The following is a 15,459-nucleotide window of genomic DNA, read 5'->3' as shown; positions in this document are numbered from 1 at the left end:
GTAGCAGTAAAACATGTTGTTTCTAGATGGTGGCAGCTCACATGACCTTTTCAAAGCTGAATAGGTTGCAAGGCGCACACACACACACACACAGCCAATAATGAGGCTGTAAATCTGTAACTGTACATCTACAAAATGCATAGAAAAACTGTCTTTCAATGGGGAAAATGCAACTGAAAACAACAAAGGATTGTCAGTGTGCACACTTTGAGCTGTACATTGTCCCGATGCAGATCTGTTCGCTGCCGCCCTTTTTTCCTCAAGCTTCCGGTCTAACAAACCCGTGTTTATCTTCAAACATAGATTGGTGACTATATTTCACAGAAACACGGCCGTGTTAACTCACCCGTCTGAGTCACCGATGGTGAAACTAGACAAGTGAAACCAGGTAGGGCACATTCTTTGACTGCTCCACATTACTGAGAGCTGCAGAAACACTACGAGACGGAGCAGGTACAGAGCAGCAGTAAGTTTACGGTATCTTTATAGAAAAATGGCAGACTTTAAGTGTAAATATGTTAGAGACTAAAAGAGTATTTCTTCTGTTTAACGATTTGCTGAGACTATACTTCCTTCTCATAGCCTGCCCACACATTAAAGTTCAAAGTCTGCTTTGAAAACCCATCTTAAATGAATTCCATGTGAATATCAGGATAACAGGAAACGCTGCAGCGGCCTTGAACAATGTGACTTTTTCAAAACATGAACGGGGACGACAGAAAATCCTCATGGGAAAATGATTTACTACAGCGAAACTCATTTAAATCAAAATCCAAAGCGTGCCGACCCAGTTATATTTTGAAAGGGTTTCACGTAACACATGCTGTAACGCTACATTTCCATTTGCTACAAACATGATCACGAGCCTTTCACAGTTAATGTTTGACTTTGTATTAGTGGCCACTCTTGCTTTGTTTTCATGCTTATACACACACAGGAACATGCACGTTTTCAAAGTCAAACACACAGGTCAAAGCTGAAATCCAGAGCTAAAACTAATGAGTGAACCTTTTCAGACTTGTTTTTTTTTTTTTCCTCCTCTGTGACTCACCTCAGTCTTTCCAGACACTCCAACACGTGGCGCTGGATGTTTTCGTCTTTCTCGTAGCTCTCCAGCAGAGAGATGGCATCGTCATGGTTCTGACAGTAGATCTTGTAGACCTCCTCCAGCTCGGCTTTGAAGTCCAGAAATACCTTTCCTGAGAGGACGGGATACCGGAACAAAAGGCCAGGTGTTCATTTAAACAGGAAATGATGAGTTTCATTAATACAACTAATAACTGAAAAACGAATGGTGGCGATTTTCAAAATGCGTTCAAAGTCTTATTCAGCCGATAACATTAGGTGACCAATAAAGTACAAACACAGCTGAAAGAAGCTGTCCGGTTGGACTGTTGGTAAAACAATAACTTAACATGCGTCTTTTAAAAACTGGCTCCTCACCAATAGAGTCTGTCTCCTGCAGTGTGTCAAACAGGCGCTGCGACAAGTCGATCACAGAGCTGGTGTTTCCAAAGAGCCCATCAAAGTCCACGTTCTTCACCTTCGGCAGAGGCAGATAGAAAGGGTTAAAACTGTGCTGTTAACCGATACAGTCGTACCCTGGAGTATCCAGGCTTACGTTCTGCGCATGTAAACAGTTTTGTGTCAAGCCCTTATTCCACTTCTGAGAAACACGGTTATACTAAGCTGGAGTACTCAGATAAAAAGCATGACACTGTGCTATGTAAACATCTTATCTATGTTTCTCATCATCCTCTCCCATATTACCAGGTGCCTCCACAACTCAAGTTAGTTAGTCTAGTCGGTCCGGAAATTATAAAACAAGTGAAGGTCTGACATGATGCAGAGGAGAAGACCACGCAGCCAGAAACTAAACTCAATTCATCCTCAGCTGTTAAGATCAGTCAGTACAGAAACAACAGATTTTCTCAATGTGGAGGAGTCAAACACATGCCTCCTGAACAATAAGCGTTATTCTAATAACCAGGTTTGTGTATGGTGTCCCAGTTAATGTGGTCAAAGCCAAGATCAGACAAGAGCAGAATACTTGTGTGTTCTTTCTTTATTTCTTTCTTCAAACCTTTCTCTTCCCTCCTCCACTGTAAAACAGTTTCCTCTGAAGGTGGATATTATATTATTATATTAGTGTTTCAGACCTTCAGCTGCACCGTGTTCCCATGTTTTTTACCTGCTTCTTCTGCAGTGGCTCGATGATTTCCTTGACACACATCTGCAGGTCTTTGATGTAGTCCTTCTCCGTCTGCAGCAGCTCCTCGATGACCTTCGACCTCTTCTCCAGCATCCTCAGCTCTGGGTCCTCAGTGCCTGTGCCGGCGATCGGGGTGGAGTCCGAGGCTGGGGTGGAGTCCAGGGGTTTGGGTTGGGACGACAGGAGCGTCATCTCTGGAAAGACGGGGAAAGGAGACCGATTTGGTTTCATCGAAATTTAAATGCTTCTCTTTTATCAAGATATATTAAACACCAATTTCAAATATAATGCTTTTGGATATTTTTTGATAAAACAGTATTTAAGACAAAATATAAAAAAATCCTCTCATGAATGTATTAATTTCTGCTCATTCACTGCCATGAAACTGGCATCAACACAAAGCCTGTTGTAGTAAAAAAAGAGGATTATTCTAAGCTAAAGGGAAACCTTTCCCAGCTCATGTCCTCATTCACTGCTACCAAACACACTCCTGCCCACCCACCCAGTCCGCCCTTTACTCTTCGTCTTGTCTGACTGGCTTTTGATCAATGTCTCTGCTATCACTGGTCCCTGGGACTGGAGGGAGAGCCTGGTTCACGCACCGCTGCTTTTTATGAATGGACCCAAAACTGGAGTGGACTCGGGCTCTTTGTGTGCGGCACAATGGCCTGTGACAGCAACTACAGACATACGGGCTCTCGGGGGACCCCGGGCAGACATTAAAGAAGAGGCAGTTAGAGAGTGGACAGAGGGGGGAGAGATAACACTGCTCCGGAGTGATGACAGAGAGACGGGACCGGTGTGTGTGTGTGTGTGTGTGGGGCACATCGTGGACACTGTACATCTGCTGTGTGTGTTTGTACAATTTTAACATCAGTGGTGGAAGATGTATTCAAATCCTTTACTCAAGTAAAAGAAGGAAGACCACAAGAATATACTCCGCACGAAAAACATACATAAATCATCTTCTATTCTAAATGCATTTTTTAAGCTGACCATACACAGTATTAATTATGTAAAAAGTCAGTTACTTTCTTGTATCTTATAGTGATCTATGAGAACAATAGGATCTTTGGTTATTCCTGACGTTGACAGGTGCTGTAAAGTAGCAGACACCACAGCTGAATCACTGCTGTGGCGAGAGGTTGTGTGTGTTTCAGTAAAGGGAGCTTTAATATCTCAGAGGGGGAAGATTCAGCAGGATGGCGTCACCACTGAACAGATGCTGTCAGGCTAATGAAGTTAACGCTGCTTACCCTCTTGTTACCACATGCAGGAATTTGCAAACACACACACACAACCAGATTGCTACGACCTTAAAGTTCTGCAGAATGCAGTTTTGTTCAATTCACATAAAAGCAGTAATCCCCGAGTGTTACCTCTGACTATGCAAAACGCCTTTTTCTAAAGGGAAAATTAAGTAAGCAAAGTTTATAGCAAAAAAAACTTAACTGCAAAACTTTTTTTTTTACATTTTCAAAATGCATGTATGATATTTTGTGAAAAGAGGTGTGTGTGTGTGTGTGTGTGTGTGTGTTTGTCTGATCCTTGGCCACCTGCCTTTTGTCTGCCTCCCACCCTGACCTCATCCCTCTCTCTCTCTCTCTCTCTCTCTCTCTCTCTCTCTCCATGTGACTTGGCTAAAGCTCAACTCAAAGGAGCTTTTCTCATCGCTTGCACCGTGTTTCCCTGCAGCATTCGTCGCTGCTGCTCTGATGACTGCCAGCGCTCCCCCAACATTTCCCCCTGTGGTGAGAAAGTAGTTCACTGGCGGGTTTGAGAAGTCAGGACAGCAGCACAATACAAAAAGAGACTGAAAACAAAAGACTGAATTTAATTGGAATCAATCGGCTCATTCCCACGTTTGATCCTCTACACACACACATGTATACACACACATATACGACCAAATCACATGCTCCACTTCACATGGTTAAATATGCAGCCATTTCCATCATAACCAACACGTGAAGCTGCATGACCACATTTTGACCCACTTCTGTGGAATTCCATTTTGCTTTGTTCTGTGAAGTTATAAAAAGAGACTCGAGGCTTTGTACACTTGTTTGCATGTCTGCACACATGCACACACGCACAACAACAAGAGGTTCGAAACTATTTAATTGCAATTCACTTCATTCACTTACAATCTTAAAAATGCGACTTAAATATTTTATATCTGACTCCTGAATTTGAAAAGAAAGACGTTCTATAAATGATCAAACGCTAAATCACAGGAGCTCATACCGTCAGGTGTCACTCAGCCGACACCCTTATGACAAACACTTAGTATCAGCGAATCACACACACCTGTGAGTGAATGCCAGCCAATCAGAGAGACTAATCACTCAGCGCAAACAATAACCTGCTGTCAAAAACCTCACCATGGTACAATGCCAGCAACTTCAAACTAATCGAACTGGTTTTCAAATTATTTTTGTACGTCTCCAACAGGTAGAATAAAGTTTTATTCACAGTTTAAGTCAGACAATCACTGAGCTGAACTCAGGCCAGCTCATTTCCCCGTCGATTAGTTATCAAACAGAGTCATTTGATGTCAGTCACTTCATTACTGAATAGCTGCAGTCTGAGTTTGAACACCTGTTGATTACTATCCAGTATGGATTCAAAATCTGCAACATGGTGGTGAGGAATACAGGACATAATGTGCTGAATAATTATACAAAAAAAAAAAAAACCCTCAACAGCCCAAGTCTTTCTAAATTAAACCAACTGATCACATTTTCAGTTCATTTGATTTTTCTGAAGGAGGTGAGGGAGAGAAACAAAGTGTTTGAATAGATCTGGATGTGGATGTTGTGTGTTTGGCCTTGTTTTCGTATTATCGACTTATAACGGTGAGAAAACCTGTACAGACGGGGGAAGAGGGGCCACGACTCTGCGGGAGGGGGCTATGGGTGCAGACGCACAGAGATCTGGCAGCAGAAGGGTTAATAAATGAATTACATTCAAACGCTGACCTGGTTCCACATATTAGAGAGTTTGGAACATAAAACAAAGACATTGCCTGTGTGGTCTGTTGAAATATACAGGGTTATGGATTAATTGGGTTAATTGAAGGCAGGAGAACTGTGCTGCTTTGATGCCTTGCCTTCACTCTGCGTCTTCTCTCCCTGTCCACCCTTAATACAGACAGGAACTGAAAAAGTACTTTTATCAATTCAGATTTCATTAATGACTGATTATTATTTGATTCTTCATCTGCACATTGTCTGAAAGGTCCTAAAGAATTATTTTGGTTTTATTTGGCTCTTTGGCGCAAAAGCCGAGATGCCTGACTGAAAAGAGGCCACAGCATATACAACAATTTACAAATTTAAATAGCATTTACAATTTTAAATATTTACAAATATAAATAGCAAAAAATAAAGATAATTTTGATGTTTGTGCAGGAAAAACATTCTGTCAAGGCCTGGATGTTAACAAATGTACTGAGCAGAGGCTTGAGGAAATGCAGAAAACTGTACATAAATAGAGAATTTATCTCCCTTATGCATGTGTCATCAATACATATTTAAGACATCTGGTGGAACATTTAAAATGGTAAAAGATATTCAGACAATGTACATCTTTTGTTTTTTCCCTATTCAAGTCTCACTTGGACACAAACTCGCAGCCTGGAGTCACAGGCTTCAACAGGTGGAATCAATACTGTAGAGTAGAGCAGCGGCCTGTTTCTAAAAGCAGCAGAGTCAGAGAATCTCTGCAGAGGAAAACCTGGGATATCTCTCCATGTTCCAGATCTTGGAAGGTTTGGAGTTAACCTGCTTCTTGGAACAGATGCCTGAACAATTCGAAAATGGTTTCAAGTTGGAACCACCTCTTTATTCTACTCCTTATGAATCATGTTCAACGCTAAGCTCGCACTAAGCAGACTGATATCTAGGTCTGTCACAACAGGGAGTGTATTAAATGGCACTATAAAATGACACGAGCCAGACATCATCCCTCACTACACCACACCTTCTGTCTTCACACACCCAGTATGACTACAGTCACAGTCACAGCTGATATATTAGCACAGGTCATCGAGGGTTTAACAAAAACAAAGAAGTGGATGTCAGGTCGAGCAAACAAATGACAGCTCAGTCAGAAAACAAGGTTTCCAAAAGATTAGTGAGACTAGAGTGTTTGTGAGATGAATTCCTGGGGCAAAAAATAGATCAAAGAATGGTATGTTAATATCCGCAGATTTGATTTTACAGTCGCTTATCAACCCTCCTTAAATCTGTAAAAACAAACATTATAAGAGACACAGTCTCTAAATTTCACTGATGCACTTCCTCCAAGCCACAACATTTTCACTGACACAGACAGAAAGGAGAGCGAAGGGGGAGAGAGGAGAAGATGATGAAGCGTCACCCACCTGCTGCTCGCAACTTTCTTCAAACCACTTCAAAAACAAACACACACACCCCCCCCCCCCACCCCCTCCCTCCACACACACACACATGATGGTTCAAACAACGCCACCCATTCTAAGATAGTCCATTGTGAATCTGAAGTCCAGCTCCTGAGCCTTGCGGAGGACTGCGCGTCCTGCTACAAAAACTCCATTCCACAGCTCCAATTACCATGAGAATGGATGGGAACCCACTGTGATTACACACACACACACACACACACACACCAGGGAGGACGACCACTCTGGCAGACATTAAAACCTGGTGCTGGACCTTCATATCATACTGCGTTAGTCAGTAGTATACAGAGATTTTCACATACTTTGTCATTTTATACTTACAGGAAATGATACAATACATGTGACGGTGGATGTGAGTCAAAGGTTACAGCCAATGAAACTTCACATGGAGAAAACAAAACGTTCCTCCTACGATTTCATACTTTTACTTTTGTGTTCTGTAATTTTTAGAGCTGTTTCACTACCACCTACAATTTATGCATGTTTTCCTTTGTGTGGATCAGCAGCACGCACATAAATCTAAGGTATTTATCTGCATGCTGTCTGATTGGAGTAAACAGGTAGTTTAGTTTGTCACGTTTCTAATGTGAACACCTGTTGTGAGCTTCATGCTACGCTCCCATTTATCTTTACCTATTTTAGAACTACATCGTTTCATTATGTATCCTGAATGTACATGTCGATTTCTGTCCATCATGTTCGACGACTTATTCATCTTACTGCAGTTTCATGTTTTAGATCTGAAGTTTCTGTGGGTTTTTGTGGAAAATCAGAGAATGATCACTCTTGTTACGCCTCCTTTCATTTCTAACGTTGCTTTTCTGCCGGATCTAATCATTTTTGAGTTTCTATGACTCATTAACTCCCATTTAGCTAGTTGAACATTTAGTGAGAGTAGGATAGCTCCAGTCCAGTCAGGTCCAGTTCTGTGATGGGTCTGTTTCATGTTTCACAGTCTGCTGACACCTGACCAGGCTCCTCCTCTGACAGGCTGAAATCTATCAAAATTATGATACTTTGATTCAACATACACCCCTCAATCTAAGCTATGGATATTTTCAATAATATATATATATGTATGATCTACAAAACCATCTAAGTAAACTCAAGAATTTTTTTTCTTTTTAGACAATCTGTTACTTTGTTGCACAACTGTTGCAAAACCAGTTTTCTTGAAATACTTCTCTGAATTCACAGTCTACAGTCAGCGTGCTGCACTAATGGCCGTGCAAAGTCAAAAAAAAAAAAAAGAAAAAAAAATAAAGTTTGCCCTGCGCCGAGCGCTCTAAGGTCAGACACAATCAGTGCTGTGTGCTTTCTGCTCCGAAGTTCACAGCAGAATGCACAGTCGCCAGGGCAACAAGAATAGCGGGGGCCCTCCTCATATCAAGCCAAGTTTTGGAGAGCAGGGAGTGGCTTTGCTGAAACGATCGCATGGACATCTCTCCATGGGAATGTGTGTGTATGTGTGTGTATGTGTGCGTATGTGTGGGTGGGTCCTCATTTGGGACATGAGGCTACTTGAGATTAAGTTCATAAAGCTCCCAGACTCTCAGTATTTACCTAACAACCTGCAACAAGCCATGACTTGTAGTTAATTCAGGATGCATTAAAAAAAAAAAGTCCATGACGCTGGTACCTGACATAAGAATACAACACCAGCGCAGCCAGTGTAAATATTATCAAGGCTTTTAAAGAGCCTGAAAAATGTGGCCCTTTAACACATGAACTTTGTGTTTTAGGGAAAGAGGCCGCACTAGTGTTGGTGTAAACCTTAACTGCAGGTACATTTCTCTGCAGAAACAAACACAATCTTGATCTTGAATGATCCAATGGACTATGCACACAAGAGCTGATATTTGGTTACGTCCCTGTCCTTTTGTTCAGATATGTACCACCAACTGTGGCACCATGTAAACGTCACTTAAAGGATGGACACAGGGGAGTTTATTCAGTGACATACCCTCCTGTTTATCTCTTTTAGGGTCAAATGTCAAAAGGTCACATTCCTGTTCCTGGCAAAATCTCACAGCAACCTCTATGTACCATTGTTGGCTATTCCTGGTAATTATAGCCGCAGTTTAATGTCCACTATCGGTCACGTGGATGGACAGCTCTGCTTGTTTCCAGCTGCACGAGGCTACAGTCTAATTAACAAGATGAATAAGTAAGTTGCTTCAATGTTGCATGGCAAGTGAGATGAACACTGCGATCTCTGGCTTCCTAGGAATTTCTCACTCTGTCTCATTTCTATCATGAACAATGTCCAATTACTTCAAGAGACCATTGGTTTTGCATATGTGCAGAGAGAGCTTTAGGAGGAACCAAAACCATTAACTGAGGGGCCTACTCAGCCAAAAGCTCCACAGTCTTCAAGTTAATGGAAAAGAAGACGACAGTGAGTCTCACAGGTGCTTCAGTGATACAAAGTGGCGCAACAGTATAGTAGAGGAAACTATGTAAAACATTCTTAAGTGGTCATAGATCCAAATGCTGAGGAAAACGGTCAATTATATGACATTTTCTCAGTTTTTACTTTTTACTGTCATTTTATATGCAGTATACACTACAACCTTTAGTTTCCCCGTGTGGTGAAATCCTGTTCATACAGTTCAACCTGTGTGTGTGAGAACCGCCTTGAGATTTTGAGATGACTAAACCTTCAGGATTATATCTGTCGCTAATTGTAGGACAAGTAAAGACAAAGATCAGCCTGGGGCCTTATGAGTTTTCCCACAACTAAATAAGAGAATGACGTTATGCTGTTTTTTGCACTGCACTCTACACATAAAAAAATAGCTAGATGACACAGTGATTTCTTTATATTCCTCAAAATACATTAATATAGTATATTATTGTAGTAAAAGACAGAGGTGAACTTCTTAATGTTAACACCCTCTGACATATGGGATGGGATATGTACATACAATGAGTAAATACTGCACTGATGTTTCTGTACTGTGACTCTGTTCATGCTGCTACTGTTTGACACTGATGCCTTTATTTACCATCAAGACTGAGTCTAATTATTTTACCACAGAGGACATTAAAGTAATCACTCCATGTGTGAACATGTAAATCAATTAGTTCCCTATGGTAATGTCACCATGACCAAAATCAACATCTGTAACCACTGTGACAATTTGTATACACCAAATATAACAAGTGTGGTAGCCTTTACCACAAATTTACATTCAAACAGGTTCATTTGTTTAAGTTTGTTTATCGCACTGTGATACAACTGACATTCGTCACTGGCTAATAATGACTGACAAAAGAGCCTCAGGTAAAAAAGGTTTTTAAAAAAAACAAAACAAAATACATTCATCTTAGAGGCAGCAAGTGTACAGATTCAGTTATGGAATTTAAATTTCAGTCTCACTCAGAGTTCAACTGTATCTGTACATGACTGTATCGCAATCACATGAGGTGTGACAACCACATAAACTGGCTGTAACAACGTAGTCTTATCAGGGGTAAACGAGTCCTGATGGGAAAGGGGAAACCCACAAGGTCAAAGGTCAATTTTGTTGTCTTTTCTCATATGTCTCTACCTGAAAAAGCACTTGCGGACACCGGCAGCATCTTTCTAACCTAAAGCATGCAGGAGTTTTGAAAACTGATCTGCTGCAGTTACTCTGTATATGCGCCTACACCTACATGTTTCCCATTTCAGACAACACTTAATATGGAGGGTATAAAAATCATACAAGGACTGTTGTGAAAGTCTACATCACTGGAGTTGGAAACCTTCAAATAATACATTTTCATGGCACTTGCATGATGACTGAAGAGGATAAACCAAAAAGAAAAGTTCACAGCAAGTCAGCGTGACTCATGCAGACTTTTGGACTGGTGAGCTCAATCATTTTTTGCTAACTGACTTTCCGCCTTGCCAGCAGTGAGATAAGACGTCTTTAGAGCAATGCTGTCAGCCGATTTGAAATCTTGCCCAAAGATTTCCTGTCTTAACTCCTAACCCCCCCACCCCCCCACCCCACCCCCCCCACCGCCCACCAATGACAGTGACTGCTCAAGGATTACAGAGGACAACACAGCAGACGCTGCATGATCATAGCTGGATGACGACACATTGCTCACTCCCGGGCACTCAAACACTGGACGTACAGCAGAAGAGAAGTTCAAAAGTTCCACCATGAAACAAAATCATTGTGGACTCTTCTGCCTACAACTATTTAATAATTTAATATGTTTCAAATATAGAACAGGTTTAACATACACTACTTCAAAAAACACATCTTGCCAATTATGTTGCACTCTTTGAATAAACTTATACTATGTGAGTCTGCAAACAGCAGCACACTACAACTGTGACAGCTACATGTATGTCCGCTGAAACATTGATTACCAGCTGCTGTTTACCAGACTACAGGTCTAATATCTAAATGCTGGATTATGGAGAACAAAGGCCCTTATAAATGCTTAAGGCCCACCTCAAGAAGCCTCGGCCATCACCTCAATGTCACTGAATCACAGCGTAAGCCCAATAAGCACTGCAACAAGATGGTCTAATGTTTTTAGCCCTGCAATCAAATGCTTTACTCAGGGCAAACCCCTGACCGAGCTGAAACAGTTTAACAAGATTAACGGATGACAAGACACTGCGGCTGTAAGCGTGCATGTGTGTGTGTTTTGAAAAATGCCGTCATCTCTCCATTAAGCCGCCAAGGGTCTCAGTAATACACACACACACACACACACACACACACACACACACACACACACACACACTGAGTATCAGTCTAGTCCTGCAGTGAAGGAGTCAGGCCAGTGCTGGCCGCCGCCTGGCACCAGACAGACCCCCGCCATCCACTCACCATGCTGACGCTAGGGATTAATACTTGGACTCCCGAAATGGATGTGGGGTGGGGAGCCAATGTGTGTGTGTGTGTGTGTGTGTGTGTGTGTGTGTGTATGTGTGTATGTGTGTATGTGTGTGTGTGTTCCTAGGTGACTGGGGGAGGGGTCGTGAGGCACCACCTGCTTCTTCTCAGACACAATGAAGTGAGCCAGAAGAGTGCTCTCTCTTTCTTCAGTTCCTCATGAAACACTCACTCACAAACACACACACACTAACACACACACACAAACAAACGCACTAACTCTGTTGTTGTATTAGTTGCTTTTTGTTCTTACAGACTATGCCTGTTTATCAGTAAACACAAATGAATCTTAAGCAGCCCAACACCCTGTGGTCACAGCTGTCCCTCAAACACTTTTTATCCATTCCCCATCACAGGTGATAACATGAGTTTAACAGGGCCGGGGATTTAACCTTGATATTTTTCAAGTACTGACAAAAATGTGTCTGTAGCATTAAGTATTGAAACTACAGAATTACATCAGATTCTTAAGATAATATAATATATAAGATGTTTTCTGAACTTAATCAGTGAGGTTTCTAACTTTCTACCTAAAGTTCTTCATTTGACACTTATCCATTGCATAGTTTTGTTTTTTTTATTTAAATGGGGATAAAACATGTTCACATCCCGTAAACTTCTCCTTAAGTGCTGAAATTACACAAGGTTTTGTTTTCCTTAATTTACCACAACTCAGGTATCATACTGGCCCCAAGACTGAGCATTTTTCCAGCAGCCCTAGATTGTATGGTCTGATAAAGTTCCTTCACTCTATTTTAAGACATATCTCATAATCACAAAGTCCTATTATCTATTTATCATTTTAAATGTTATTTTATTTTTAGATACAAAATATACTTAAATTACACTAAAACAGAGCCAGATGAGTCACCATGGATTCAGCTGCTTTCTATAGGAAGTTTTTAAGTGTATGCATGTCTGAGGAAAACAACCAAGACCGTGAAAGACAGACCTTTCAGTCATATAAGAACTGAACAGACTGGTTATGTGTGCACATAGCATCACTGATGTAGAATATGGCAGCAAACAGGAAAACCTACAGACGGAAAGAATGACAGAGAAAGCAAAAACCAACAACCCTCAGAACCTGTTCTGCAGGTTCTTCCAAATACCTGACAACACACTTTCTTGTGAGATAGGTGACAGTGACACACACAAACACACAGGCTCCCGCACACACTTTCCTACTAGGTGACTCTGGCTAGTCAGCACTTTAAAGACCCCACCATTGATTAGAAGAGTACCTCTGGAGGTCACCAATGATAAGAAGTGAGACGCTGTAGACTGTCGACCTCTCCACCCTGTTTTCATCAGTTGGGAATGACTAGAACACTTTCAAACCATGAGTCCTCTTTTGTTTTTCAAGATGTGTTTAGTGAAGTTGAGTCGTACCTGCGCCTTTCATCTTACTGTTGATGAATTGTAGAGTCGTATCAACCCTCCCAACCCACAATCAGATTTAACAGAAGTACCTCATGCTGTGCAAATACAGCAAGTGGAGTACCTTCTCTCACATGACAATATCCTTGTGTTTACCTTGTTTTTGTCTCCTGGTGGTCGCAAACTGGGACTTTTGCAGGGAGCTTGGAGCTGTCTTCCTGTAGAAACTGTTACGATCTAGTGAGCCCACATAAACAGGCTTGCGACCCCGTTTTGAACCTATGCTCCCAGCGCTGGACTCATATCCCTTTTCCTGCTCGTCACTGTGCCGGTATATAATGGGGTCCTCAAAAGAGTGCATCTCCCTGAGCGCCAGCTTCTGGTTCTGCTCCTCAACCCATTCCTCGCAGTGGGTCTTGCGATCTTTTTTGGTGTATTCCTCATATTGTGAATCTGCGGATATTGAACGTAAATCTCGATATCTGTCTCTGGGCTTGTGGTAGGAATGTTCCCCTTCTTTTCTGGATTCATAGCGGTCTTCATTGTCATGGTCGTAACGGTCCACATCCCTTCGCTCATAATGCTCCCTTGCTTTGTAGTGGTCCCTCCTCCTGTGGTCGTAGTGCTCATCTCTCCTGTCATCATCTGTATCCTTGTACCTGCGATAGTGGTCCCTCTCCTTACAACCACCATGTTCATCAACTTCATAGTCATACTGACCCCTTCGATTATAGGGATCCCGGTATTTGCTGATATTCTCTCTGCGGTCATATCGATCCTCTGCATGCCGGTCATGGTAATGGTCCCTATGTTTTTGCTCATCATAGTAGCGCTCATCGTCTCTACGTTGGTAGTATTCCTTTTCTCTGTAGCGATGCCTCTCTTTTGAGTCATAATAGTCCCTGTCATGGTCATAGTAGTGATCACTGTCCCTGTAATTGTCTCTGCGAGTGTAAGTGTCTATATGATCATGGTGGTCTTCATACTCACTGTTGTAACTGTCATGTTCTCGGAGATCATGTTTTCTGTGTTTCCTGCTGTCATAATATTGCTGCTCTCTGTCGTCGTAGCGTTCATTGTATTTCCTGTCATAATGATCCCTGTACTTGTATTTGTCTTTATGATCATAATCCTCCAAGTCTCTGTGACTCCTATAATCATAACGTTCAGAGTTGTGGTCATTTTCTCTAACCCAATCTTCCCTTCTTCTTCTATCATCATCAAATTTACCATACCCCTCTTGAGTTCTGAAGTCATTATTGTCTTTTTCTTGTGGCACTCTGCTGTAGTTCTGTTGACTGTAATCCTCTGGACCCTGGTAGAAACAGTGTTTGCCTTTCCATTCAGATATCCTTAGGTCTAGGTGACCATCCTCTGAGCGAGGGTGGAAGTAAACGTCCTGGCCTTGAGACCTCTTGTCTTTAAAAGCTGCCTTGTGCCGGTCATCATACTCCCAGCTGGGTTGTTGGCAGACGTTGCCCTGTCTAATTTGGGCTTGGTCACCCCATTGTACTGGCCATGGAGCTGGCACATGCACTTGAGGTGGCACAGGCGCACCTACAGGCACCATCATGGCGCCTTGTACTGTCATTGGGCAGCCTGGAGCTGGAAGTGGGTCACCAGCACTTGCTACCATTACTGGTCCCTGTGGGTGACCAGGAGGAGCTACTCCATACCCAGGATATCCAACCTGTTGCTGCTGAAGCTGAAGTTGGTGCAGTTGTTGTAACTGTTGCAAATGGACCATCCTCTCCCTCTCTCTGGCCCAGCCAGCATCCCCCAGCTCCTCCACGCTCTTCCCTCTCCTTACTGGGGCACCAGCTGCATAGTTCCAATCCACTGGACCAAACATGACTGGATTGCCATAAGCCACCGGGCTCTTCATGGCTCTTGCTGTTTGGATGAGCCTACCCAGTGCTGATACAGTTTCTTGTTCAACGTGGCTTACTCGCTCTTTCCAAAGTCCTGCATTCCATAACAAAGCGCCGTGGGAGACTCCACCTGTCAGGCATATTGTCTGCAACTCTCCCACTTGTTTTCTCTGTCTCCTCTCCACTGCCTCAGCAGGACTGCCTGGCCCAAGCACCTCCCAGACCACAGTGTAACTGAATCACACCCTCCCCACAGCCATCTCAGCGAATCGTAGAAGGAGGGGGGGGTAGGGTTATTGAAGGAGGGGCCTCCTTGGGTTAATGATTCAGTGGAGTCACATGAGTGGAGGATTAGCCAGATAGCCCCTCCCATTGTTTCAATTGGCTAGTACCTCTGTTTGCAGGAAAACAGTCTGCCTGGAGATTTTCTTTGATGGAGCATGGGGACTAACATCACTTCACTTTGGCACCAAACGCTATTTTCCACTGCCATGAACAGTCCCTCATCCTTCCATGTATCCTGTTTGCTTTGTTTTTGCTCTTTCCTGATACTGCTATGTTCACCAAGTGATTCATGCTGGCTGCAGTCACAACAGCAATAATGAAATTCAGTTCTGCCTGTGTACAGCCAGTTCTTACTTTAATATT

The 15,459-nt window shown here is 42.5% G+C and overlaps 1 protein-coding gene across 4 annotated transcripts in view; it reads right to left on the bottom strand.

Moving 5' to 3' along the window:
* Window positions 1-15,459, bottom strand: part of dnmbp (dynamin binding protein) — a 46,481-nt gene that overhangs the window by 6,453 nt on the left and 24,569 nt on the right. For 3 of the 4 annotated variants that reach the window (XM_071463417.1, XM_071463415.1, XM_071463416.1), the window contains exons 5-7: window positions 2,192-2,406; window positions 1,444-1,543; window positions 1,052-1,199 (exon numbers count right to left, since the gene is read on the bottom strand). In XM_071463417.1, coding sequence (XP_071319518.1) covers window positions 1,052-1,199; window positions 1,444-1,543; window positions 2,192-2,406 — 463 coding nt within the window. Of the gene's footprint in view, window positions 1-1,051; window positions 1,200-1,443; window positions 1,544-2,191; window positions 2,407-13,096; window positions 15,028-15,459 lie in introns of those variants that run through there. The other variant, XM_071463418.1, reaches the window with a different exon arrangement.

This window comes from Trachinotus anak, unplaced genomic scaffold (assembly GCF_046630095.1).
Source record: "Trachinotus anak isolate AG129_WGS33_773 ecotype Australia unplaced genomic scaffold, CSIRO_AGI_Tana_v1 ptg000025l, whole genome shotgun sequence".
Lineage (NCBI taxonomy): Eukaryota > Metazoa > Chordata > Actinopteri > Carangiformes > Carangidae > Trachinotus > Trachinotus anak.
The sequence above is the reverse complement of the archived record's forward strand: the minus strand, read 5'-3'. Positions and strand labels throughout refer to the sequence as shown.